The following is a 27,958-nucleotide window of genomic DNA, read 5'->3' on the forward strand; positions in this document are numbered from 1 at the left end:
TACTAGCCCAACTTATACCTAATAACTTCTGTATGGTCATTTTATCTGTGATGCACCATCCATAGAGAAACAAAAATTTTGGTATTTATTTCAAAGTATCTGAGTAGCTCATAATAGAGAGGAGTAAACTGTGGCTTACATGTGCTGTTGTTTTAATGAGGTAATATGCAGGAGTAAACTTTTTGTTAGTTTAAACAGTTAGAATATACTTTATTTTTAAGCATTGAGTAGTAAGAGTGAAGGTTTAAAGGACCTCTTAGATTATATTAGATTACATTGCTAAATTGGAGGGCGGCATTGTAAAGAGACCCCAGCATAATGTTAAGGAAAATGACTGTCTAGCCATTAGAGTGTAGTCTCACAATACTTACTTAGCCTTCCTTGGAATGGAGTTCAGAAAGGCTGCATGCCTTAGGTCTGCAGTACTCTGTTACTATTACTGTAGTAAGGCCTTGTGGTGGTGGTAGATGAAAGGGTGGATGAACGAATATGTGCTGGTTAGAAAATGGAGTAAATGTATAAAAAGTAAGAAAAGTATTATAATAATAATAATAATGATAACAATAAAATAAAGCAGCTTAAAATACAGCGGGGAGAGAAAACTGCTTGTGCCTCTATTACATCATTTATCTAGCCACAAAACTATATTATACAACGACCCCCCATTAATAATCAAAAACGTGCACGCTGACCAATGGTCAGCATGCACGTTGTAAATCAGTTATAGTAATGGAAAAAAGGTCCGTTCGCCTGGACTTTTTTCCATTACTGTAACTCTTTTTTTAAGAAATGGAGAACGCAAGATCTCCATTGCTTCATACTGTCTCGCTATGTTAAACAAGTTTAACATAGCGAGACAGCTTTAAAAAAGCAACGGAGATTCTCCGTTGCTTTTTTTAAAGCTGTCTCGCTATGTTAAACCCATTTAACATAGCGAAACAGTTTGTAGAAAGCAACGGAGATCTTACTTTCTCCGTTGCTTTTTTCAAAACTGTCTCACTGTGTTAAATGGGTTTTACATATTGAGACAGCTTTAAAAAAGCAACAGAGACTCTCCTTTGCTAAGCTGTCTCGCTATGTTAAACCCATTTAACATAGCGAAACAGTTTGTAAAAAGCAACGGAGATCTCGCTTTCTCCATTGCTTTTGCCCACAGCTCTGATGTACTGCGTAGGCATACGCATGCGCAGTACATCAGAACTGCCGCAGAATACCAGACAGCTGCAGAAGGGCAGCAAGGAGGCATTATACAATGCCATTATTTAAGAAAAGTAATTATTTTTTTTCTTAAATAATGTCATTGTATAATAGCAATAACCCACTTCTGGGTGTGGGTAATGCTGGATTTACCCACAGTTGGCCAATGGTAAATCCAGCATTACCCACACCCAGGCGTGGGTTATTGCTATAATATTCCACAACAATGCTGCAAAGGTTCTGATATTATAAGCTGTTAAAAGGAAGCACTGTCCCAGCTCTCTGCTTTGCCATTTTATATCATTCCCAAGGTGAGGTAAGATTTTATTTCTGCATTGCCATGTTAAAGCCATCATGATAAGCCTCAAGCAAGTTGTTGTACTGCTGTAGTGTCTTCTGTCTCATGCCTCCGTGCCAGATAACTATTTGTTATTCATGAGGAAGAATAACAAATCTTCATTCATCTGTTTTCTTCATAAAAAAAAAGAAATGAAATTAAAATATGTTCAGTAGTATTGTTATTCCAGGTGTTTTAACTTTATTTGAACCCCTAATAATGTGACCAACTTAACTATAAATTAATAATATTTCTAAACAAATATTGAACCAGATTCCAAAGTAATTCAGAATAACTGTGCTATTACAAGCAGGCTAACCAAAAATATGTTCAGTATTTTTTCCTCTGTATGCCAAAAAAAACAGGCATGCCTTGCTGTCTGCAAAGTTTACAGAGTCCGTTTGTTATGTATTCTGAAACTAGGAAGAGCTGTTCATGTCATATGGTGTAACTTTTTTAAGTTACACAACTCAAGAACAGTGTTCTATGGACAGTTGCCTAATGTCTCTAACAGGCATATTAGTCATTGTCTGCACAATTACCACAATTAGAAATGTTTGTATTTTAGGGTGAACCTATAAAGGAAAAACTACAGGACCTGTTTCATCATCAGTTGTGGAATGTCATAATTTACATAAGATTGGGGAAGATTTCACCCCAAGAAACACAAAACTGTGGACAGCATTACTAAACAATTTAAACTCTGACAAAGGCTCTACCCAAAGCTCACAAAGAAGGCTTACATTATTCATTATTTAACAAATTTAACAAATGCAGATGCCATAACATACATTAGAACAGAAGAAAAGATGAAGGACTCCATTTTAACAGCAGTGTATATATAAAAATTATATCAGATTTTGCAAATACTTTTAATATAATTAGATCCAGTATGCCTAGAATCATAACAATGCATATAATTATTTAGTAACTAAAACATGTTATGATTTACAGTTTTCATAGATGGAGTAGGTTTTTCGATGCATTAATCCACATTATTTTACATAATTATTTCCATTTTTGCAGAATAATTGGGATCCAACCATAAATATGATAATTGTTACAATCATTTAATTAAAACCTTTGATAAAAGTAATTCTTAAATATTTAGTCCTAGTTTAGTTAGTATAATTTTCTCAGTGATAAGTGTATTTTTCATTAATTAAAATAATATTAGTTTTACTTTGTGTAAGTTTAAAATGATTTGTATATATAAAATAGATGTTTACATCCCCTATAGTTAACAAAATAACATCTACAAATCATTACATTTTGTAATAATTGCCATTAATTTTGCAGTCTTCTATATTATTATTCAGTCGAACAAAATTTCCCAATGGTTTTATAGCTAATGCAAACAATAATAATGTTAAAGGACAATTTTGATTAGTACTTTTACTGGTTTTTCAAGACTGAGAAACATAAGTACCTGTCATCATATGTGATAAAGGAGGTAGGAATAATTGAGGGCACCCCTTATGGAAGTAGGGGACATACCTCTTATATGCACCTATTGTACACCATCCTTTGTTACAATGCCGGAATGCACACTGGGGAGCTGATAGTGCTGAGTGTGAAAACCACTCCCACTCCGTGAGTGGATGATGACACTGTTCTTTTTACCTGACTGTTGCCCCTGGGTGAAACTAATAAGATGTAATGGTCTTGCCTCTGGATGGTACAGATGGGCCAGTTGAGCTGAAAGGATGGAGGCTTGATTTTCACTGAGAGATTGGGGAGGCAAAAAAAAAAAAAAACAGACAGAAGTGAAAAATCTATATTTTAAAATGCATTCTTAACTTCAAGGCATAGATAATTCCGTAATGGGATCAGCTTTGTGTATGTCTCATTACTTAATGACAACTGACTGCCCTACTGATGGTTTCCAAATGACTATTGGTATTAAGTCTGGCAACTATTGCCATTGTGGTTTATATTTACCATAGCAAATCAGAGAATGTTACAGCAGTATTTTGATTGTTACAGAAAGGAATATGGAGACATAGTTATTCATACAATTTAGAAAGCCCTAATTGCCTTTTTTAAAGAAGAAGAAAGTATATCGTTATTGTGATTTGAATTATGACATTAATAACAAAGATCAGCCTGCTTTTTTAATGCAGTATACATTGTATGCATACTTTCCTCTTAAGGTTTTGGTCATAGACAGAGGTAACGTAATAGAACTATATTTTTTATCCGTTGAGTATGACATTATTACAGAAACTCAGAAGTAATTCATGTGAGTAATGTTGACTGACTAGACACAAAATGGATCATCTCTTTATAAAGAGCAACATTACTAAGTCCCATTTTAAGTAACGTGATAATAGAGATTTCAAGAGGACTGTAGCTTATTCTAAATTAAATTAAGTTCTTTAGGTAGTAGAAGAACAAAAATGATATACATTGTTCTTGGACTGTTGGTGGTTCTTTATATGTGCAACTGTATGTTGTTTTGTCTGATGCATATTCATTATTCACATTTATTTTTAGATGATCATGCAAGAGTTAAGCTGAAGGCAGACATTGGCCCATCCCGAACGGATTACATCAACGCCAGCCCCATTGTATGTACACTGCTTTTTTCATGTGTATGTGTTGCGTAATTATAAATAAGTAGAAATCAGTACTTCTGTTTTGTATTTATAGACCTAGACTCTTAGATTTTGCGTTTACCTTATAGATTTGCGTTACAAATGCCTCATGTCTCCATATAGTTAACAATAAGTGGAATGGCATGATGTGGCAATTTATAGTATTGTGAAACAGAAGTGCAGAAAAGGGGTAACTTAATTAAAGCAGAATTTTTTGTATATTAGTCTCAAAGCAGGAGTTCTGTATTTTTATGTACTGTAGTTATTAAAAAGCCAAATGCTTACCTGTTATCATTATTTGTAAGCTGTGTTGAATGATAGATGACAGTAATGCAGCTCAGCAAAGCAGAGGTATGTGTGGTGCATTTCCTTGAACGCATCAAACATTGTGATGTCAGAGTACTGCACACAAAAGTAATTTCTGGAAATGCAATGACCTCAGAGTTTGTACATTTCACTAAGGAAATTGTGGTGAAGGTGGTGTGGGGGGTCTGAAAGTCATCAACACTTAATTTTAGTGTATAAACAGGCAATTCATTTTTGAAGGAATTCATTTTATATGCATTTCTTGTATACCAGGATTTGTTTTGTATGTGTCTGTCTATCAGGCACATGGCTATCAGTTACTTGTAGTAAATCCATGACAGATCACTGAAAACAATTAATGTAAAGTGTTTCACCAGTTGGATTTTGGGTAATAATGGTTTGGTAGTCTTTGGTACATGTAAAACTCGATAGAACCCCTACCTTTTGTTAGCTTGCTCTCCGAGGACCATGTTATCACTTGTAAATTGAATACAATTTAATATCATTAAGAGCAATAAATACTGCAATAGAATGCATTCCTTAATAAAAGTATCCTCATTTCAATGACACATACATAACACAAGGACCATAAAGCATTACCACACTTGTATGGACTATCTGAATGAACTGTTAAGTACATTATGCTCAGGTTAACTTACTTCTGATAATGTATAACTGCAACATCTTTCTGCACTGCTTGGCTAATGCTGTGATTTTCTTTCCAGATTGAACATGACCCCCGAATGCCAGCATATATAGCCACTCAAGGCCCCCTCTCTCACACTATTGCAGATTTCTGGCAGGTGAGCAATACAGATATGAGTTATATGTGAAAGGGAAGAAACAGAAACCTTAGTTCTCTGTATATAGTGCATGTCACTCTTTCATCTACTTTCTATGATAGTTGGATTAATGTTGCCTTATCACAAGGCACTTCTAAAATGAAACGGGGTGCATAAAGCAGAGAGAAAGAAAAGCAGCAGACAAGTTTCTCACTGGTCTTAAAAATAAATAAAAAGAAAAAACGCCACACAGGAATCATGAACCAGAATTTATTACATCCAAAAACACATCAGTTTAAGGGCACTTTGGTAAGGAACTTCTTCAGAAACTGAGTAAAACCAAAAGGAAACAGTGCTTAAAAACAACTATTTTAAAAAATGGCGCCAAAACACCCCCCTTTTTTTCCCTTAAAATAAAATACACCATTGTTAAAACTACTGCCATTAAAATCATAAAGCTGCCAACATTCCAAGATATAAATGTAAACACAACTTGTGATAAAAGAAAAAAAACAGTACATAATATCACTAGGAGAGTGCATAAGATTAAAAAACAAGATTAACTAATACATAACGATTTGCCTTTTAAAACAGATTTTAAAGAAATTACATCATTGATATCAGGTGGACAAGTGCAATTCAGTAGGACTTGCCAGTGGAATTCCCTTTTTTCAAGCAGGTTTTCCCAATCACCCCCACCATTTTTTTGTTCTACCTGTTCAAGGATAGAAAAAGAACAGATAACAATTCTTGGAGTATATAGACCACCAAAGTCAAGTGCAGATGACCTAGAGGAATTCATACAGTTCTTGCATGAAACACAGGAGGGAAGAATAATATTAGCTGGGGACTTAAATTTACCAGAAACAGACTGGAATAAAATTTACCAGAAACAGACTGGAATAATTTAGAACAACAATTGCTTCAGATTGTAAAAAACAGTACCAGGTGATGGAACATACTAGACATTGTTTGTATTCTTAAGAAATTACTGTTACTTCAAGTCAAGTTTTGCCACCGTTGATGTGCAGTGATCATGGGGTTATAAAGGTTAATTTGTTGCTACTTAATTCTGCCAAACTGAAATCTAAACCAATACATATAAGGTTAATTACAGATTATATGGAAGCAAAACAGTCACTGTAAAACTAACTGGAGTGAGGTGTTCAGTTGAAAAACTGGAGGTGAAATGTGAGATGTTTTGAAAGAGAAATTGTTTGAGTGCAAAAAATCAAAAAAAAAGTATTTAACATCAGGATCTAGGACTACAACATCAGGGAGATATATTTTCATAAGATCTGATGAAGGTGAGAGACAAAAAATATAAGAAATGGAAGAGAGGTCGAACTACAACTTTGAAAATTGAAATAAATAAGCTGGAGAAACAGATTAAGCATAATGTGAGACAAGATCAAGAAAAAATTGAAGAAAATATATATAAATATATTGAGCATAACAGGAAACCTTTTTATAGACACATATGATGTGTAAAGACACACAAACTGATAAACTGTGTGCAGATTCTAAAATTTATTCTCAGATTATAGATATATTTACAAAATCTTATGCAAAACAGTTTGACTCCACAAAAGGAGTGATAAGTTGTCCTAGTGGTACCCAGGTAACCCCAGTTACTGGAATCAAATTAGATTATATTGAAAAAGAACTGTGCAAATTGGATCCAAACAAAACACAGGGAGAAGACGTAATTAGTAACAATGACCAGAGAACACTTCAGCAAGAACTTACGGTGCCATTATATCTGTTATTCACTAGGTCATAAAAATATGGGGAGATTCCTCTAGATTGGACACATGCGCTTATTAAACCTGTCTTCAAGGGAAAGGGGAGTAGGACCAACCCAGAGTCATACAGACCCTTAAGTCTACTTTCATATTGTGGAAAAATAATGGAGAAGGTAACATTGGATAAGTTATTGTCAGAACTGGATAGGTTGGGACTTGAAACCATATATCAGCATGCATATGTTGAAAAAAATCTATTGCCACCTGTAACATAATGTTCTATAACAATATAATAACGCTATGAATGAAAAATTGTGATTGTGCTGTGATGTAATTTATATAGATTTACCTTCAGCATTTGACAGGGTCACACACAAAACACTGATCGATAAATTAGTACAATTAGGTATTGCTGTACTCTTGATAAGATGGATAGCTGCATGGCATACAGATAGAACATGACAAGTATCATACAGCAACTTGTATAGGTGAAATCCTTGGTTACAGTCAAGGTGTCCCACAGGGCTCTGTCCTGGGCCCTTCCTTGTTTAGATTGTATCTTTCAGACCTAACTTTTTCATCTGAGGTGTTCTACAGTCTATATGCAGACAACCTTAAATTGGGTAAATTGATTACATGTGTTACAGATAAGGCATGTCTGTAAAATAACTTGAATAAACTGACCATTTGGCCATAGAAGAATAATATGCTGATAAATACATCAAAAAACTAAGCATATGAGATTTAGGAGACATAAACTGAAAGGTGAATATTCAATACACCACACAGTGATTGAAACTGTAGACTCATTTAAGGACCTGGGTATATGGGTAGATTAAGCTATGAGTTTTTCTAACCATATCAACCAATTGGTTAATGATAGTTATAGGACTATAGGTTGTATAAAAAGATTTATAAAGTCTAGGAAATCAAAAATGATGAAGTCATTGTTTGTTAGTTACATTAGGCCCAAACTTGAGTACAGAATAACAATATGGAAACCTTATAAGAAAACAAGCATGAGTAAACTGGAAAGAGTACAGTGGAAATATATCAAGGGCATCCATGGATGTGAAAATTTAAGTTATTATGAAAGACTAAAATATCTGAACTTGTACAGTGTTTCTTACATATATCTAAGAGGAGATCTTATTCAAGTATATATGGCATTTAGAGACAGCTACATCTGGGAATGTTTGGGGTTATCAAGAAAGTACTAGAGAATCATCAGACAGCCTATGTAGAAGATTCTGTAGGATTGAGAAGTGTACCGATTGGTTATCTGACAAAGTAGCTCATGCATAGAACAGACTACCAAATTACATTAAAGCAAGTACTACTTTAGATATTTTTAAGAACAACCTAGGCACTTATTATGGGAACAAGTGTTTTGGTACATTTTCGAGCTAGAAGGGCATTAATGCCCATGCTTGAAATATTTGTATGTATGTATAGCTCGTGTTGTTTACACCCTGTATTTTCTTTGTGTAGAACCTTTGAGGTCACTCCAGCTGCTGTACGTGCCTAGTCAAGTACATGCCAAATGGCACACTGTACTCAATTATTGGTCTAATTAGGGCTGAGTACATGGGTATTATAATTTCCTTGGATCTGGATGCAATACCTAAACGTATACGTTATGCTGCATAAAAAGATTTCCTCATCATAGTGGACGCATGGTGATCAAACTTCAGGTTGCTGTCTATCTGCATACCTAGATCTCTCACCTCTGAGTCCACTGTAAGGGGCATGCTATTGATGTTGTATTTTGCAGGGGTATAGGACTTCAAAAAGGGTATGATAATGCATTTTTTTTGCATTTAGTTTTAGGCCACAATTGTGGCACTAATCATTTGTCTGAGCTAGACCCTCCTGAAGGATATTTACATCATTGGGGAATTTAGCGATTGCCCCCAGCTTGCAGTCATCAGCAAACTTTGTCATTGAGAGGCCTTCCACATTTGCCATGACTTCAGAGAAGTATATTCCAAACAGGAGTGGTCCCAGTACCCAGCCCTGTGGCATACCACTAGTTACTGGCCTCTTGCTGGATCTGGATTCACCCACATTAACCACGTGTCCAGATCCAAGGATGTCTGTGAGCCAATTGGCTATTCATCTGATGACATAGGAATTTATGCCCAGTTTTGTGAGTGTATTCATAATATCTGAGTGGGGATATTGTGTCAAATGCCTTAATCAGGTTGAGGTAGGTAGTATGTACTGTTTTACCCTCATTCATGGCCTTAGTGACTTTTTCAAAGAAATCCACCAAGTTCAGTAGGCATGGCCTGTCCTTGACAAAGCTGAAATAGGTCAGATCCATTGTTTGGAGGTCTTCTGTATCATTATTTATCAGTTCCATAATTATTAATGCCTAGCTGTTATTCTCTAATCTATCTGCTACCCACTTAACCACTTTTCCGTCACTACTAAATACTAATTAGTACTACCTACCAGGTTTAGTTCCTACCAGATACTGTACTTTTATTACTTTTTGTATACTATATTAAACTGAAGATGCATTACTCTATATTAATGTCTCTCCAAATCTCAGCATCAGATGTTTTTATATTTTTAAGTATATTTAGTTTTTTACAAGTAGTTTGTATGTTACTTTTAGTATATATATTTTTGTATGTTTTTGTTTTGGAGCTTTTCTCCCCGGGCCTCCACTGAAAATGGACACGTATCCAGTTGGACTAGCCCAGTCAACAAATGTAAAATAAAATAAATAAATAAATAAATTATTTCCCTGGCCTTACAATCAAGACTAGTCAAACTTATGGGTCTGTAATATCCTGGGTCAGTAGATGGTCCCTCTTTATGCACAGGGATGACTGTTGCTGTCCTCCACTCTATCAGGACAAAGCTAGTCTGGATGCTGTGATTAAATAGAGATCCTAATGGACCTGATAAGTCCTGATTTAAGCTGTTTAAGGGCAACCTGGTATATTGAAGTCATGTTTTTAACTTTATAGAACAAAGTGGCAACCTGTTCTTTGGTGATAATTGGCAGGGGAGGGTATTTTTGGGGGGAGAACTGGGGGTGATGGGGAGGTAAAATCTGAGCTGAATTTGTTGACTAGCAGATTTGCTATGTCTTCTGGCTGAATACAGATGATACAACTAATTCTGCACATTGTTAGGTGTTGCCCTTAAGATTGTGGACATAACTAAAAATGTCTTATGGTTATCCTTAACTTTGGAGGCTATTTTTACCTCCGTTTGCTTTCAGACACTTGTCTAGCACCTTGATTCACTTGTTTAGGGTAATGAGGGACTTATTTCTCTGTTGTCCACATTCCCTCTTACTTCTCAACAGGATTTCTTTCTTTTGTTGTACAACCTATTAAAACTAGGGATCCATCAGGATGGCTTGTTTTTGTGGTTTGACATGGGTTTATTTAGGTCTGGTACTGCCATTTTTATGCAGTTGTTTATATGATCATACAGGACTTTTGTATATGCCTCTGCACAGGTTTCTGTGTTTTCTGGATTTGGGGAAACTTGAAAACTAACTATGTCATCCCTTAACAGAGGGTAATTTACCTTAGAGAAGTTCTTAAAATTTTTGAGGCTAGCTGGGGAGACTTGTTTTACCTTTATTTCAAGGGAGACCGCTTTGTGATCTGATCTTACTAGTGAGAACATAACACTGGGGGGGAAGGCAGCACACTCCCATATTTGTGAGTACCAGATCTAGGATATTTGTTCCCCTAGTGGGAGTGCAGACTAGCTGCTCCAGGGCATTTGAATTTACAAAGTCAAGAAATCTTTGTACCTGTGTGTTAGTGGTTGTGTATGCTTCTCAATTAATGGAGGGGTAGGCTGGATGGTGAATGATTCTAGTAACTTCAAGTATGATGTATGGGTTTCCTGGTTCATAGCGGTGAAAGAAATAGTTTTATGGCAGATACACTAATGATATTTTTTAATATGGGCAGGCACAACGAACATGCCAGAAGAATGTATTCCTCACCTAAACTTTTTCCACTTTATTTTGTCCCCTGACTGGTCATTTATCAAAATAAAACATTAAGCTTCTTAATGTCACTTTAGAGGTTCCACTGAAGAAAGGTGTTATCAGCACTTATTGTTTTGGAAACCAACATTTAGTAATGTGTTTACATGTAAGAAGCAGTCACACTAAGTGTTTCAAAGCTGATCAAAGACAAAGTAATTAAGGAACAAGCAATCTGAACATCATGTTTAACTACTGAACATGAGATTTTTAACCAAGAATTAGTTCATAGGTTCATAGGTGCGTACTAGGCTAATGGCCCTGGGACCTTTACAAGCCTAGCCATAGGATTACCCTGGCATAGTGCCACCCGACCTTAGTTCCCAGTGCCTCTGTTGAGTAGAGCCACTGGTGTTACCCCCACAGTGAATTTTCTGTTTCCCATCCACTCATCAAGATTTCTCTTGAAGAGGGTCAGTGAGGTGCTCTGCTTGACATGTATGGGAAGTCTGTTCCAAAGCATGGGCAGTCTCTGGGTAATGAACCTGTCCCTCCTGCATATTCTGTTAATTGTGGTAATGAGGTTGAGGTCTCTAGAGCGTGTGGTGCAGAGGAATTGGGATTTATTTAGATGTAGCATTTCTAACAGAGCTGGGACAGACATAGCTTTGTAAGTCAAGCAGAGATCGCCTCTAAGTAGGCAATATGAGACAGAATAGTTGGAGTTTTTTGAGTCTGTCCATATAGGACAAGTGTTTAAGGCCTAGGATCCTCTTCATGAGGTACTTTTGCAGCCTCCCCAGTTGTTGCAGGTGTCGAGTGAGGTACATGCCAAATGGGGCATTGTACTCGATGATTGGCCTAATGAGGGAAGAGTAGAGAGAGACAATGACCTCTTTCTTCCTGAGATGTGCCACATAGAAGGACTTTCTGACCACAATGGCAATGTGGTGGTCAAAAGAGAGGTTGCTGTCAACCTGTGTTCCTAGATCTCTTATAATGCCTTCTGTGTTCAGTGGACTACCATAAGTGTGGTAATTCATGGGAACCAGGTTTTTCCCAAAGGGGACGACAACACATTTTTTGGCATTGAGCTTAAAACCATGATTCTGACACCAGTCATTGGTCACAGTGAGGCCAGTCTGTAGGATGTCAACATCACTTGGGGAATTAGTAACATGCCTAAAGCAGATGCCCTATGCTGACTGTCTAAAAAAACTCCAGCTATACTCTGTGGCATATCGTCTACTCAGAGGCAATCTCTGCATACAAGGCCATATCAAACCCTGACCTGTTGAACATGCTCCACTTAAAGAATTTCCAATCCCTCAGAGCTACATGCTCCAGGGATATAAACCTCATCATCACAATCAACAAAACATGCTGGAGGGATAGGTTCCTGACCCAGAGACTCCCCATACTCTGGAATAGAAGACTGGCCATACATGTCAAGCAGAGCGCCTCCTTGGCACTCTTCAAAAGGAACCTTGACGATTGGATGGGCGATAGGAAATTCACCCCAGGGATCATGTCAGTCGCCCTGCTAGACAGGGGTTCAGGGAAGTAAATATTGTGGGAAGAAATATTCAGGGAATTGTTATGGCTAGGCTTGTATAGGCCCTAGGGCCGATAGTCTAGTACTAGCCTATGAATCTATGAACCTATGAATAATAGCTCCCAACTTGCAATCATCTGAAAACTTTGTCAGCCAGAGTCCCTTCGTGTTGGCCTGGACTTCAAAGAAATAGATACCAAACAGGAGAGGACCCAGGTCCGAGCCCTGTGGGACTCCACTTGTGAATAATCGGCAGTCTGACTTGGAGTCAGCTACTTTCACACTGTGGATTCTATCTGTGAGCCAGTTTGCAACCCACCTAGTGATACAGGGGTTGATGCCAAACGTAGTGAGTTTTTCTATGATTCCTGAGTGGGGAATGGTATCAAAAGCCTTGGCCAGATCAAGGTAGGTTGTATGAACCACGTTGCCTTCATCCACAGCTCTGGTGACTGACTGAAAGAAGTCGACCAAGTTGAGCAGGCATGCTCTACCCTTCACAAAATCAAACTGTGTGGGATCCAGAGTTTGGAGATTCCCTATATCCTTGTTTATTAGGTCCATGATGATGCATTCCATAGCTTTGCATATCAGACTCGTCAGGCTAATGGGACGATAGTTCCCAGGGTCTGTAGTCACTCTTCCTTTGTGGAGAGGGATGACTGTAACAGTGCACCATTTGGCAGAGACAAAGCCTGAGGTGAGGCTGTGATTGAACAGGGCACACAGGTGAGGTTCCAGTTCACTCTGTAGTTCATGTAGAATATAACCAGGGATCTTGTCAGGTCCCATAGAAGCTGTTTTCTTGGCCTTGAACAGTGCTGTTTTAACCTGTGCAGCAGTAATACTGGGTGCCTGGCAATCTACTGGTATTGTGATTGGTCATTTGGGGGGGGGGGTAAAGTTGGCACTGAATCTGTCGGCCAGTATACTGGCAATATTTGTTGGCTCGGTATAGGAGATGCCATCGTGCAGTAGCTCAGAGCAAATCTGGGTATTGACGTGGAGATTCTTTACATAACTATAGAAGGCCTTGTGGTTGTCTTTACATTACCATTAAAAGCATGCTGTTGGATAGGGGCTATACAGCCTCCACCATGCACACATATTTTTTGCTGAAGTTAAAGGAAAGAGAAATGCTTTATATGCCACTGTAGTAAAAACATTAAACACTCAGAACTATAGTTCCACTTTTTCATAACCACTTTATCACACAAGTCTCATGAAGGGGTCTACACATGCAGCTATGCCAGCCAAAATAATGGCAAAAAAAAATAATAATACAAGGAAATATCATAAGAAAAAATAAAACATAATTAAAAACACTGTATCCAGCAGTCACGGAAAACATTTAGGTATGAAACAGTGTAAAACATCAAAACGGTAACAAGTGTAAGAAATGTATTCAAACCTCCTGTCAAGATTTTCTAGAATAGATGCTTTCTTTTAAATAATAAGTAATGTCTTCTACATCTTTACTTTATCATTCTTGTACCCCTTTGGGGCCAAAGTTTCTAATTTTCCTCTTTGAACTGGGTATCCCCTTAGGGAAGACCAGGAACAGGGAAATCTCACTAAAGATGCCCATTGGTAAATGAATTCATTTCTTGGTGGTGTGCCATCCCCAGTGCAAGAAATGGGATTTTTGAATGCTGCCTAACCCCACCCAGTCGTAGTACAACAGTCACCAGTGTAGCAGGGACTTGCAGCATGAATTAGATGCAGACTCATTCCTCCATAAATGTGTTATCCCTGCCTATGGCACAAACAATATTTCTTAGTTCCAAACACATGGTGCAACCATATACAAAGCATTTGGGATCTTCCCAGCCTGTGGCAAGATTCCCCAGCATCATGGTAATGCTGCCTTCCTTCCCTTAAGATGGATGAGACAGTGTCCGCTGCTCAGTCCAACCATGTACAGCAACATTCTCTGGCATCCAAACTATTAGTCAGTTTTGTATCAACTGGATCACAGTCATATTTTTACCCATTTTTATCACAGAGCCCAGTATAATCTCTTTTCTTTGCTGAGTCTGGCAATTGTCCTTCATGGCCCATCAGCATTAACAATGGCCAGTACACCCTGTACAGTTGTAAGGACAGCACCACAGATATTGGAAGATGTACCACGTTTTGAGACTAGTGAACATTCCTTCAGACTCGCAAGATCCAGATTTATGCTGAACCCTCACACAACATTGTGTGCCTATTTGCTATTACATGCAACCCTTCTGACATCATATCCTTCTGGTTCCCCCTAGAGTACACCATTTGTCACATAAAGGTTTCCTGAGGGCCATAGACTGCCACCATACAAAAATTAAAGGAGTCTTTCAGGATCATATTATAACTGACCACAGTTTGTGACTACTGTTCTCACTATTATTAAATGCTGTTTAAAGTGTGGACACGCCACCTTGATCCAAGGGGCCAAAGTTACTGCCACTATAAAACCTAGTTTATATTCCTGTATTATAGTTATTGTTAAATAACTGAAACATCAAATAATACTTAGTTGTTCCATTGAAGTCTAATTGGTCAGCTTCTCTGTCTCTTCTACTTTCTTATAATTACAAACGTAAGTTAGTTCAAATGTGTTTTCTGTCATTCAGAGAAATATTAAGTTTGCTATAACTCTGGAATTTCTGATTTGTGTAACTGGCCTCTCATATTAAGTAACTTCAGATGAAGCTTAACATAGATACCAGTTTTATAGCTGTGCTACTGTGTCCAGTGACATTCTTTTTGTGTTGGTGCCCTTATTACAGTGATACACAGAAATGATGATAGCATTTCATAGTCACACTTAATTTGTCTTTTTGTAAGCTACCTTGAAGTTGGTGTTCTTGTTCCTGATGCACACATACTGATGACTGCATCTGAAAAATGTACATTTGTTAGCTATCAGTGACTGTATAACTCAGTCATTCATTATTTAGTTCACTGTTTGCCTTTTTGATGCTTGACTACATGTGCACCCACCCTACAGGCAATTTGGAAGATCACTACTTCACCTGCATGTCTCTCTCATTTAAGAGGAATCTGGGGGTCCCTTCCTGCCAGCCAGTAACTGAACTTTAGAGACAAGTACTGACAGGCAACAATGCTACCCTCTGCATCACTTAAGACTGAATTGTTAAAGAGACTTAGCTGAGGTGGCTAATTTGATGGAAAACTAGCATTGTCTTATTTGTCATTTATAACAGACTGAAGTATGTTTCTTTCTTCTGGAAAGGGCTTGGTCAAAATTCTGAAGGTCTTGGGAATATTTACAAATCTAAACTAATCTATTACTATAATTTCCTTCCCTTCACTCTGGCCATTTACTCCCTTCCCTGCCACTCTAGTCTAACTTTTCCCCTCCTTAGCCCTTCAATCTCCTGTTCTTACTGTACTTAACATCCCCACTGCATTGAACCTTGCAGACACAGTACATTCATGTGAATTCGAATATATGCCATTTATTACTTCTATTTTTCCATGACAGTAATTATAAAGTGAAGACACAAGGCAGGACCACCAGGCTCTAAAAATCAAACAAATTTATTGTATATTCAACAGATAAGCGCATTCACATGTAAAAACATGCTTCATCAGATCTGTTACTTCTATTTTTCCATGATAGTAATTATCTTCACTGTTGTTTTATTATTTTTCTTTCAATATAGTAGTATTACTCAAAATTCTTTGTTAAATGTATTAATATTCTCATTGCATTTAATTATTGTGGAGTTTTTCTCCCCGGGCCTCCACTGAAAATGGGTTCTTTCCAGGCCCAGTGGACTTTTCCAGTTAACAAATGCAATAAATAAGTAAATATACCCATATTTTTTATTTCTTGTATTGTTTCTGTCACAATTGTTGTTCATACTGACTGAATTTGTACAAAAAACAAAATAAAGGGTAAAGTATTTTGTAAGTTTACAAATCTACTGTGCTCAGAAACCCAGATTTTACTAGAGAAATGGTTGTTACTCCGCCACCCCTCCTGAATATGGGCTCCCCACTGTAGTCTTTGAATCCTGTAGGAATAATATATGCCTTTCAATCCTCCTTTAGCTGCCAGAATGGTACACCATCATTTCACCATGGAGAAAACTGGTTGCTTTCCTACTACAGAAAGAAACCATCTGTCCACTAGAGTACTTGGGATCGCCTTTATGTTCGGAACTACTGTCCTTATCTCCCTGCAGAGTATGCTTATACCAACAACTTCTAACTGCCCTTCATTCACATGAAGGCTATAGCCATTACTCATACTAAAATGCACCTTAATATTGCTAACAATGCACTTTCTTTGATGGGTCCCTACATTTACAAACATTTCCCAAATGCTACACAAACAACATTGATATAAAAGGCTTCTTATTTAAATGTTTCTCAGAATATTAGAGTTATGGTGAAAGGTTTAACTAAATTAATGTTGATATTGTTGCTGAATTTTGGTCACTGCTTTCTTTGATAACTGTGCTACTGCAATATTCTCAGGTTTTGTTTGTGTTGTGTCTAGCACACATGCATTGTTTCAGTTTCATGTCATACACTTCTGCTGCATTTATTAATTAAATGTAATTTTTTGAACTTGCAGTTTATTATTGTTTTTTAAATTCTGATGTATTCCTTAATGCAAAATGAATATCTTTTAATTGTTAATTCAATTACATATAGCATATCTGTGCTGCTTTTAATTTTGTTGATAGCTAAAAGAGATTCAATTTGGATCAGATCCTATAATGAGTTTGCAAGCATAAGCATCAGAAAATAAGTAAGGTAATCTTCTGAATGTCAAGCATAAGTTTGTAAAATTGCAGGAATGATCCTTTCTTCTGAATAAATTAGCTGTATAGGTGTAAAGAACACTGCTGATGCATTTCCGAAACAGATCCAGAGTAGTGTGGCCCTGAAGTAGATGAAGGATTAAAGGCATCTTAGGTTTTAGCATGTAAGCACTTTTAGATATGCTCTGTCATTCGAGCCCACTGACACTAAAGCAATACATTCTGCTCCACCACATATGACCATAGATAGCAAATGACCTTATGTCACATCATGGCTGGCCTCTGCATTTAGAATATAAGTAGCACTTTTCCATCTCTTCTGTCCAGAAAGAAGGGAAAATGTGGTCTGAAAGCTAGTAGAGCTGAATGACAAAACCTTCAGCCTCAGCTTATATGGTCACAGCAGATATGTGAGTGGGGGAGCATTCAGGACTGTGCACTTCAGTGACAACATTTCATGTTCTATATTAAGGAGGGAGTAAGAGAAGAGACAATGGCAGATATCAGTAAGATAGTTAATGTCTGGCTTGATGCATCTTCCCAGTATCCCCTTGTGCCAGACCTATTACTGAGATTGCTGAAAGAGCAAATTTCCACTAAAGGAAAACCTCCTGTCTGCATTATGCCAGGGATATACCTGTGGGCAGCCATTTGGGAAGTCGACAGGAATGTCAGATATAAGTAGGTGTGATGAAAGCAAAAACAGAGATGAGGGGGAAGTAAGTTAATTCAAAATAAATGCATTTTCTATCAGCAGTGTCTAATCTTGAAATCTTTAGACAACTTAATCAAATGAGGAACCTCTGTACTGAAATAAGAAAAAATGCTTCTGATATACTAGCAGTTCCTACATAATTGCAGGTGTACTTCTTTACAAAGGTATTTTTTTCTGTTATGGAACGTCAAATGATGTGGTGATACTGGCTGGAATAAAAGGAGGCAGGCCTGTCATAGTCTTTAATGCAATATGTTATATCCAACACTGCAATTTGTTCATGTATTTTTCTCATGACTTTAAGTTATAAATGTTCTGTGTGCCTGGTACCTAGTAAGATGTTACATTTATTTTCTGTTGTTAATTAATATGCTGTAAGATTACTATACAGACGAAACCTAAAATCATGCAAAAAGTGTTTATTTTAATGTATTTTTGCCTGCAATTATAAGCAGTCATTTACATTTTACTTATTAAAAATCTTTTTTTTTGTTTGATACTGTTTCTTTCAGGGGAATATTCTAAAGGTTTGTTATAGCCTGTATCTGTTCTATATCCTTTCATATCTTGTAAATGTCATTTTTATATGTTGCTCTGTATTTTGCCACAGATCAAAGCAATGCCGAATTTCTAGGGCTCTTATTAGTAGTACAGTATCTTTGATTTATGCCCATTGGAGCGTAGCATGTAAAATATGCAAATTAATGCAGCTTTTCTCACTTCAGTACAGCCTGCCATTCTGCTTACCTGCAAGCTGATTAAATATAACAGCATATGGTCTGAGTTAGAAGCTGAACTGAAAAGTTAGTACTGCTCCTGTATCACTGTCAGGATTGGTACAAAATAAATATGCATCTGCCCTTTCATGGCCTCAGATAAAAGGGTATTCATGCTTAACTTCATATTTTAAAAGTGATAAACCTACTTTTGCTTTAAAGTGAAACTCACTTGTAATATATGCAGATATAATTAAATCCCTTCCAAGTATGGGAGTTAATTAATAAGACTTGAGTATACTGTTTTCTGTTTTGTCAAAAAAATAAAATGCACTCCTGACTTTTTTTAGGTTCTGTCAGATTAACAATGAACAGTGCACTTAGGTGACTACATTATTTTTATTTATTTTTTAAAGCTAGTGTCTTAGTTTAGGTCAGGTGTTAGGACTAAGTGATTCTGATACCAAGTCTTTTTATCTGAATCCAGGCATTGCTCAGTACTAAAATGCAATTAGAAATTAGTTTTTAAAAAGATGCTTAATTTAAGCAATTGTTTTCACTACTTCATTTAGCCGGTAGTGATGTCACAAAATGCTAAGTGAGTCAAGGAAACTTATAGAGAGTCAGAAGTCATAGGAAGCTTTGCTGGTACCCTGAGCAATGTTGACTCTCCAGTCCTCTCAAGGTTAAAGACAAAAAAATAAAAAAGAAATGGTTTGCAGGATGAGCAGAATACATTTTGTAGATCAAAATAATTCACAATGATTTCTACAAACTCCTTGTTACATGACATTGACTGTCATTATTTAAGTGAAATCCAGAAGAAAGATCCAACAGCCTATTTCTGTTTCCCCTCCTTTGCCTTGAAAACTGTTTTTATAGTGGCAGCTGCCCACTGGGTCACTCTGGAAGTCAGCTGTAACCCATAAGAGAATAATTAAGTTAACAAGTGAGTTCAAGATGCATACTTCCAATGAGGTCAAACACAAACAAAAGCATTTTGTATGCAGTGAGCCAGTGCCCCTGCACTCCATAACATGGGGACAAGTCCCCACACTCCCACACTATATAAATATGTATACTTAAAATCATCTAAATAGCATAATATTGACAGCACAAATATCTAAAGTCAAAAATATCAAAATCCAAAAATTGACAAAATCTGACCTCATCCAAAACCAATGTTTTTGCAAGGAGCCCTCCAAGTGAAGAGCTGTGTACTACCTGCTAATTATATATACTAATTCTGAGATTGCACAAGAGTGGGGAATGGGAATAAACCTTTGTCTAGTATAACTTCAATATTTTTTAGTATTTTATTGATAATTTACAGTCCAGTAGGCATTTCTCAGACTGGGATTGGGACATATCAGTGATAAACTTGTATCCAGCATAATCTGCTGTATCCATTTTCACTTACTCACTGGTGCAGACACTATTAAAAGCTACTCCTGTTTTTTTTTTTTTTTTTTGCTAATGTGTATCCAATTATGGGCATGTCTTGTGTTGTGCTAGGAGCTAAGGACGGCTCTATTTTTAAAGTTCTTTTATTGACACATATACAGGATTTTGGAGAGCATACTTTAGTGTTGCAAAAATAACTGGGATGTTCTGATTAGTGTACATTTCCATATTTATATTTTAAATTAAGAAATAGTGGAGGAGGGGTAGAGTGCAGCAGTCCGAGGCAAACAACACTTGGATTTTTATGTAATCTTAGGCACTGCTTCCCACTGCAAAATCTTGGCAGCATTTTGTATCAGACTAATTAACTCTATGCAGACATAGATATCAATTTAATTAGCAGGATGCTGAGATTACTAAACAATTGCATTCTGATTCCATACATAGTAGCAGGAGGGGTCCCAAAGATTTGATATTGGAAACAGTGCTGCTTAACCTAAATGTTGATTGATTAAACCACTTGCTAACATGTGAGTAGTTTAGTTTGCTGACAGCTACAGCTAGGAGTAATAAAATGCTGTAATGACTCACCTTGACACACGTAAGACTATCTCACTGTCCTAATTCTTCATGTGTTCACTGAAAACAGTATACAGGTGCATTTGTCTTTCATGCTGCAGATCCTACTGGAATTTCTATTGAGGTGAAGAAAATAAAATGTTGAGCAAGTAAAAAAATACCATGCTTATTTATTAAAATTAAAGAGTTAAATTAAATATCTTCATTAATTAAATATCTTCATTAATAAAACATGATACGGTACTTGCAATCTTATTCTAAACTTAAGATTAGGATCTGTAAGGTTGTAGTCTCTGTATCCAAAGTGTATACCACCTATGGTGGTATGTTTATCTGAAAATGAGATTAGAATAAACATAATACCTGCTCAACAGTCCTTTAACAGTTAAAGCACTGCAATGTCAAAAAATACTAAGATATCTTAACTTGTCTTCTGTAGTATACAACATTTTATAGAAATTAAGTTTGGTTTGATTCTATAAATATACACAAATGAGTAGTTGTAATAAATATCTTAATACCATTCACTACTTAGAAGGATACCCTTGAAAATGGTTATCTACAAAACAATTATAACATAGAAGTCATCTTCATCTGTTGGGAAGGAAGGTAGCACTATATTATAAGTTAAAATAGATTATCCACTGTGGTAGTACTGAAGTTCTGTATACATGTTCTGGAATATAAGTTCATTGAAAGCTTTTAAGCTGTGAATTTATATACTCACATGAAACAAAAATATATCAATCATGTCTATTTTAGTTTTTCTTTTCATTTATTGCTAACTAGGCTTGCCAGTAGAATGCCTGTTGTAGTGTTGCAGTGGTATTAATTGTTTCTATTTTTGAATTTCTAGATGGTGTGGGAGAATGGCTGCACAGTGATTGTCATGCTATCCCCATTGCTGGAGGATGGAGTGAAGCAATGTGATCGATATTGGCCTGATGAAGGATCTTCCCTGTACCATGTATATGAGGTAATGTGTTCTCTGTTTTTACAGTGTTCTGTATAACATCTGTGTTTTTGTTCTGCTTCTTTAATTTTATTAAAAACGTTCATTTTTTATTGCTGTCATTCCTATTTTATGTCAGCAGAAGAATCTGCAACTTACAAACCTGAGTTCATATCTGGTACTAAAATCTTTCACAACATTTCTACCAGATGTGATGATCATTGCCTGACACTGATTCCCTGGGCACAGATTATGTTCGCACTTGGGTAGACTTACACTGACTATTTGCAAAACTGATTGTAGATCTAGCCATATGATTCCTTGTGTGTGTGTGTGTGTGTGTGTGTGTGTGTGTGTGTGTGTGTGTGTGTGTGTGTGTGTGTGTGTGTGTGTGTGTGTCCATTAGATTCACATAATGCTTTCTACTGGAAATAAAGATGCTTCTACCTTTGCAACCATTGTAGTGACATTGACATATCTAATATTTATTTATGTATTTTCTATGTACACATTTTGCATACCTTGATGCTAACATTGTTTCTTGTGGGTTCAATTGTATACAGGAAGTTTGCTATGAAATAAAAGGGAAGGATTATAGCTTATAAAGCACTATACAGGCACATTTGATCTGTAATCATTATTCTTAAAGTATGAATTTTTCTTATTGGCCTGCTTGTCACATAACATATGTAGGGTGCCAGACCATGCAAAGCACATGTTCTTCAGGACAGTCGTTCATACTTTAAGCCACTAATTGGTTACTGTGTGGGCAATGCAGATAGTGGCTGTGTACAAAGTGTTAGCTGGCACAAATGTACTTGCTCAGGAGAAGAAATACTTCTATTGCTCCAAGGAAAGGTGAACCCATACAGACTGCTGCCTGCGCAGCCTCCTTTTGTATGTCCCTAACATGATTTTTTTCAGCAATATTATCTCCTTCCTGTCTCTTCTGGTCTCTAGTAAAAAAAAAAAAACCTGCAGTACCCCTGGTCCATGTCCTATTTTTTCTCTTCCATCCCATGTGCCTTTATGGTTCAGCTCCCCTGGATTCTTTCCACCAGTCTGATATCCTTTTCCATGTATGGCCTTCAGAACTGCGCTCAACATGTGGTCTGTATTATATGTTAATTCATTAAATTACATTAAATAGGTTCATAGGTGTTTACTAGACTAAAGACCACAAGGGCCTTTTTAAGCCTAGCCATGCATCCCAAATCTCTGACAAGTTCTGGTACCCTTGATAAGTGTAAGCAGGGGCTTGGGAGGTGAAGCATTTACAAACAGGGGCTTGGGAGATGAATCATTTACATGCTACCTGTGTCCATTACAGACATAGGTGCCAAACCAGGGATGAATTTCCTGTTCCCCATCCAGATGTCCAAGTTACACTTGAGTTGGGTTAGGTTGAACTTTGCTTCATATGGATAGGGAGCCTGTTCGGGAGAAGTGGTAGTCTTCTGCTATCTTAGCACATTGTAACACAGACAATGTAGCTTATACTCTTCTAAGCTAATCTTATTCCGTGTTTCCCAAGGGATGAATTCCTGCCTGTGACACTGACAACTCAAGTTCCGAAAATGATTTTGGCAGTCTAGGATCCAAGACTTTGGAAAGGGAGGGGCTGAGCCTCTTATCCCACATTTTGGAGAAAAGCCTATGACAAAACAATGCTGAAATGGGTGCATCCTGATGGCGACTGGACATACTGCAGGAATGACGAAAGCAGATGGCTGAAAGGTGGCAGGATACCTTGTGGCCCAGACTGCATATATTAGCATATGTACCTATTTTTTGTCATTTCTGGCATGTGAAAAATGCTCTCATGGCAGCATTTCCCCAATATGTACCAATATGTTTAACCATGCTCTCATGGGATAGTATAAAGCATGGTTAAACATATTGGTACAGTTTCACTGTAAACGTCTTCCTTTCTGCCAGCTGTCCCTATAGGAGTTCCCTTATGTAAGGTAAGTAGTAATGAGGATAGGAGGTGATAGTAGTAGCAGGAAGGTGAGTAGAAACATAGCAATTGACATGGGACTATATGAATATAAAAACAACTTGTTAAAATAGTATTCTGCATCATCTGGAGTATTTGAACATGCCTTTTGATTATTATGGTGGGGGTAGCTTTCTTATGTTTTACCACTTACCCATGACGCTTATGAATAATAGTTCCAGCTCTACAGCTTTATAATATAAAGCATTCTGTAATTAGTGCACATAGGATGTGTCCCTTATAAAACAATGATTAGTCCTATAAAACAGGTGTTCTGCTTCTTGCTTCCTTTCAGGTAAATCTTGTTTCCGAACATATCTGGTGTGAGGATTTCCTGGTCCGAAGTTTTTACCTGAAGAATGTCCATTCTCAGGAGACACGTACACTAACTCAGTTCCACTTCTTAAGCTGGCCAGCAGGAGGTATCCCAACCACAACCCGACCTTTACTGGATTTTCGCAGGTAAGGCTGAAATTCACTGACTGAAAGGATCTTAACTAAAGAGTGAAATGGAATCAAGAAATAAATGGTCGGCCAATATTTGGTTGCTGTTTGTCTTACCCTGTACTTTAATCTTTCCACAGCAGCAAATAGCCTCTCCACACTGTCTTGAAGTTTGGTGCCACTCACATTAATCCTGTATTTAAACTTATTTGACTCTTACTGTTGTTTATTTTTCTTCTTTATTTATTATTAGTATTTTCATGATTTTGCTACTGTGTTTTTGTTTTACAGTCATAAACTGAACAGAAGGTCACCATTTATCAAAGTAGGCAGAAATTACCTAGCCAAGTATACCTACAGGCACAGAAACACCTAGTCAGGCTTCCAAATTAGAAGCAGGGTTCACTTTCTGGCATTTGTTAGCTGAAAGGCCCACGAGTGTGTCAGCAGCATTCCCCTTTCTCCCTACTTTTCTATATCACCATCATTTAGCGATGACTGCTTACCAAAGCACATGCTAAGTTTTTAAGGCAAAGGAAAATGAACCAGGTTAAGCACCTCATTTTTCTTTTATTGTGGCTTATTCAACATAAGCAGTAAGTTTAGCACCCTGGGACTTTGTACTGTAATACTTCCCATATATATGTGGGTTTTTTCTGTATAGTACATGCATTTCTGCACTTTTTCCATATGCTAACTTCTGAACAGGGACTCTCAGATATATTCCATTAGTCATTACTGTAGCTGTTTTTAGTTAACCTTGTTTGATGACATCAGTGATATTTTTTAGTACACACTGTTTGGCTGTTTGCAACAATCTAAATCTTTGGCTCATGCTAGTCATTTATATTCTAAATCCATCATAATTTCTGAACATCCTGTCTAGCTGTGATGAGGCACAAACCTGATTTTCTTGTGACGTTGTCTGGTGCCTTCAGTTCACTCCGTATCTCATATCTTGCTGCTTTGAGTCTGCTATGCTCCTACATGTGGAATATGGAAGGTGTTCTGAAGCAGGGCTTACTCCTTTTGTTTCACAGTGACAACAGTTAATCAAGATTCCCTAGCAGACATGTGTTCTCTATAGAAGCCTTTTTACAGTGACCACAGTTAAACACTTAACCAGGATTCCCTAACAGACATAGGTTCCCTGTCTGTAGAAACCACTAGTTCAAAGGTGTGTGTACATATTTTCTCTTTCCTTTGTATTCATTGTATACCTGTTGCTGTTTTGATTTAACATCTTTTGTTATTTATTATAAAATGTATTAGCACAAGGTGTTTTGTTACTGGTGCTCGATATTTTTGTTTAATACGGTTGCTGTATGATACTATATGTCGTTAACACAGTTTGATATTCATTGGATAGGGCAATAGGCTGAGGGTCTCTTTTTTATGTAATTTAAGTTAAACTGTTGCTGACTAACATTTTTAACATATCTTAACAGATCTTTATATAAGGCAGTCATGCTGGGTCACTAAATGTTGATGTTCTGGACTTGCATTGCTAGCAAGCTAAGTAATTGCATATTGGAGTATCCTTGTGATTTAAGCTGTCACTGAATTTGACTTGCACTTTAACATGTAATTGCCTCAAACAGAACTTTCCTCTGTGTCTTCTGTGCTTAGCCATACTAGGTTGCCTGCTAATTTCAACTTTTTGTATTTCCTACAGGCTCCCAGATAGCTGCAGTGACTTTATTATTTAGATTCATAGGTTCATAGGTTAGTACTAGGCTAGCTGCCTCCTAGCCATTTTCCCCATCTGAGAATCAAACCCTGGATCTTGTGTTTGTAAGGTGAACACCTTAACCATTATGCCAACCTCCCACCCTTAATTTAGTCATTCCTGTAACATGTTTTAGTTAATCTGATAACATAAGTGACACACACCCACACACTCACACACACACACACACACATATATATATATATATATATATATATATATATATATATACATGTATGTATATATATATATATATATATATATATATATATATATATATATACACACACACACACATATATATATATATATATATATATATATATTTTTTTTTTTTTAATTACACCCTAATCTCTAGTTTATGTGAGGCATTTAGGTGCCAAAATCAATATGTGTAGTTTCACTTAAGGAAGTGGGGCACTAACTTAATTGCTTTTCTCATAATATTTGCTAGAGCCTTGTCGACAGCACTTCATCTTGCTTTGATTTACTCAACTTCTCTGTCTTCCTCCTGCACCCTGCCTTTCCTTCCCACCCCACATCATTTTATTTATAATTATCTGACCACCCCAACTTCCTGCACCCCCCTCTCTGAATAAAAACACCAGTATTTCACTTAGTTATATATCTTACTTCCTTTAATTTGTAGGACAGGTTGAAGCACACAACCTGGGAGCAGGTTTGTAGTATGCTAAGCCACCAATTGGTGGCAGTCTTTGTTGAACAAGTACATGGTAAAATATACCTGAAGAAGGGGAAGGCATTTTGGTACTCACAATGATGCAGTTGTATATTCCTCCACCAAGAATAGAGGTTAGACTAAGAAAAATGCCTTTGTATCTGAGATGCCATAGATGGCACAAGCAACCCTTATATATGCCAGAATAATGGTTCCCTGGATAGCTGTCACCCTGGTGCATCTGGTGAATGATCCCCAAAACTAGTAAGTGAATGGGCTTGATTCCTGTAGGGGAATATGTGATGATTAGTAGCAACTGAGACAAAAAAATATAGAAAAAAATGGTCATATCACCTCCAGGGATATTTAAATTGGCATAATTCTTTATACAATTAGACCCTCCTTTTGTATTTCTTCATCTAAAGACTAAAATTGAATCTAGTTCTTATCCGGGCATATTTAAATTGCCTTCATTCTTAATAAAATTAACATCCTTACTGTATTTTCGTTTTCTTCTAAAAAGCAGCATAGAACCCAGTCCTGCTCTCACCCCAAAAGACATTTCTGACAGACAAAACAGCAGTGCTTAAGCCTCTCAAGCTTGCCCTACTAAATGCAAGCAGTGTACAAAAAAAAAGCTACAACAACAGCTGGAACCTTTCCTTAATACTTACCATCCATACATTATACATAATCACTGAATCCTAGATTAAATATAAGCACTCCTAACCTTAAAGACCTCTTTTCTGGCTGCAGTTATGTGTTTAATTCCCAGCCAGGAAGAAAAACAGGAGGTGGTACCTTACTACTATACAAAGACCAAATGAAGGTATGTTGTTGCTCAACAGACCAAAACCACAGAAAAAATGCACCAAAAGGACCATGGAAAACTCCTTTTAATGAATAAAAGCAAATAAAAGACCAGTATAAAGTCCAAATACACAGTGTTTCATGCTGAGCGCTTTCATCAATTAATTGATTAATTGATAGAGAGAACTCATGTGGCAGCTTAGGTTAGCTGCAAATTTCCTTCCAGGTCTCAATGACCATTTATGCATTTACTCAGTAGGAAAAGCTAATAAGATAACATAATATATTTGAATTTACAAATAATCATGTATTTTACATGGAAAATGTTTTAATATCTTACTTACCAGTATAAAGAGGGTGAAATAGTAAGGAAAGTGTTTATTTGATACAGAGAAAGTTTTTTTGGAGTTTAATATTACGCAAGAAAAAAAAATTAAATCAGTGACTGATTTTACTAAGTCTTTGTTCATTATGGTTGAATGGGTTCCTGTTTCTTTAAAAAGTGGATGTGAGCTGAGCATTCCTTAGGAATACTGATTGACTGCTTGTTAAGAAAGAGTATTTAAATGTTTTAGGGGTGAGGTTCAGTTTGTTCTGATGAAGTCAATTCATTGATAAATGCGCTCAACATGAAACACTGTGTATTTGGACTTTACACTGATCTTTT

The 27,958-nt window shown here is 36.8% G+C and overlaps 1 protein-coding gene across 2 annotated transcripts in view; it reads left to right on the top strand.

Moving 5' to 3' along the window:
* Nucleotides 1–27,958, top strand: part of PTPRN (protein tyrosine phosphatase receptor type N) — a 2,492,130-nt gene that overhangs the window by 2,363,921 nt on the left and 100,251 nt on the right. For both annotated transcript variants that reach the window (XM_044075862.1, XM_044075864.1), the window contains 4 exons: nucleotides 4,031–4,104; nucleotides 5,163–5,240; nucleotides 21,535–21,654; nucleotides 23,925–24,091. In XM_044075862.1, coding sequence (XP_043931797.1) covers nucleotides 4,031–4,104; nucleotides 5,163–5,240; nucleotides 21,535–21,654; nucleotides 23,925–24,091 — 439 coding nt within the window. The remainder of the gene's footprint in view (nucleotides 1–4,030; nucleotides 4,105–5,162; nucleotides 5,241–21,534; nucleotides 21,655–23,924; nucleotides 24,092–27,958) is intronic.

Source organism: Protopterus annectens, chromosome 6.part1, assembly GCF_019279795.1.
Source record: "Protopterus annectens isolate FY-2018-M chromosome 6.part1, PAN1.0, whole genome shotgun sequence".
Taxonomy (NCBI): domain Eukaryota; kingdom Metazoa; phylum Chordata; order Ceratodontiformes; family Protopteridae; genus Protopterus; species Protopterus annectens.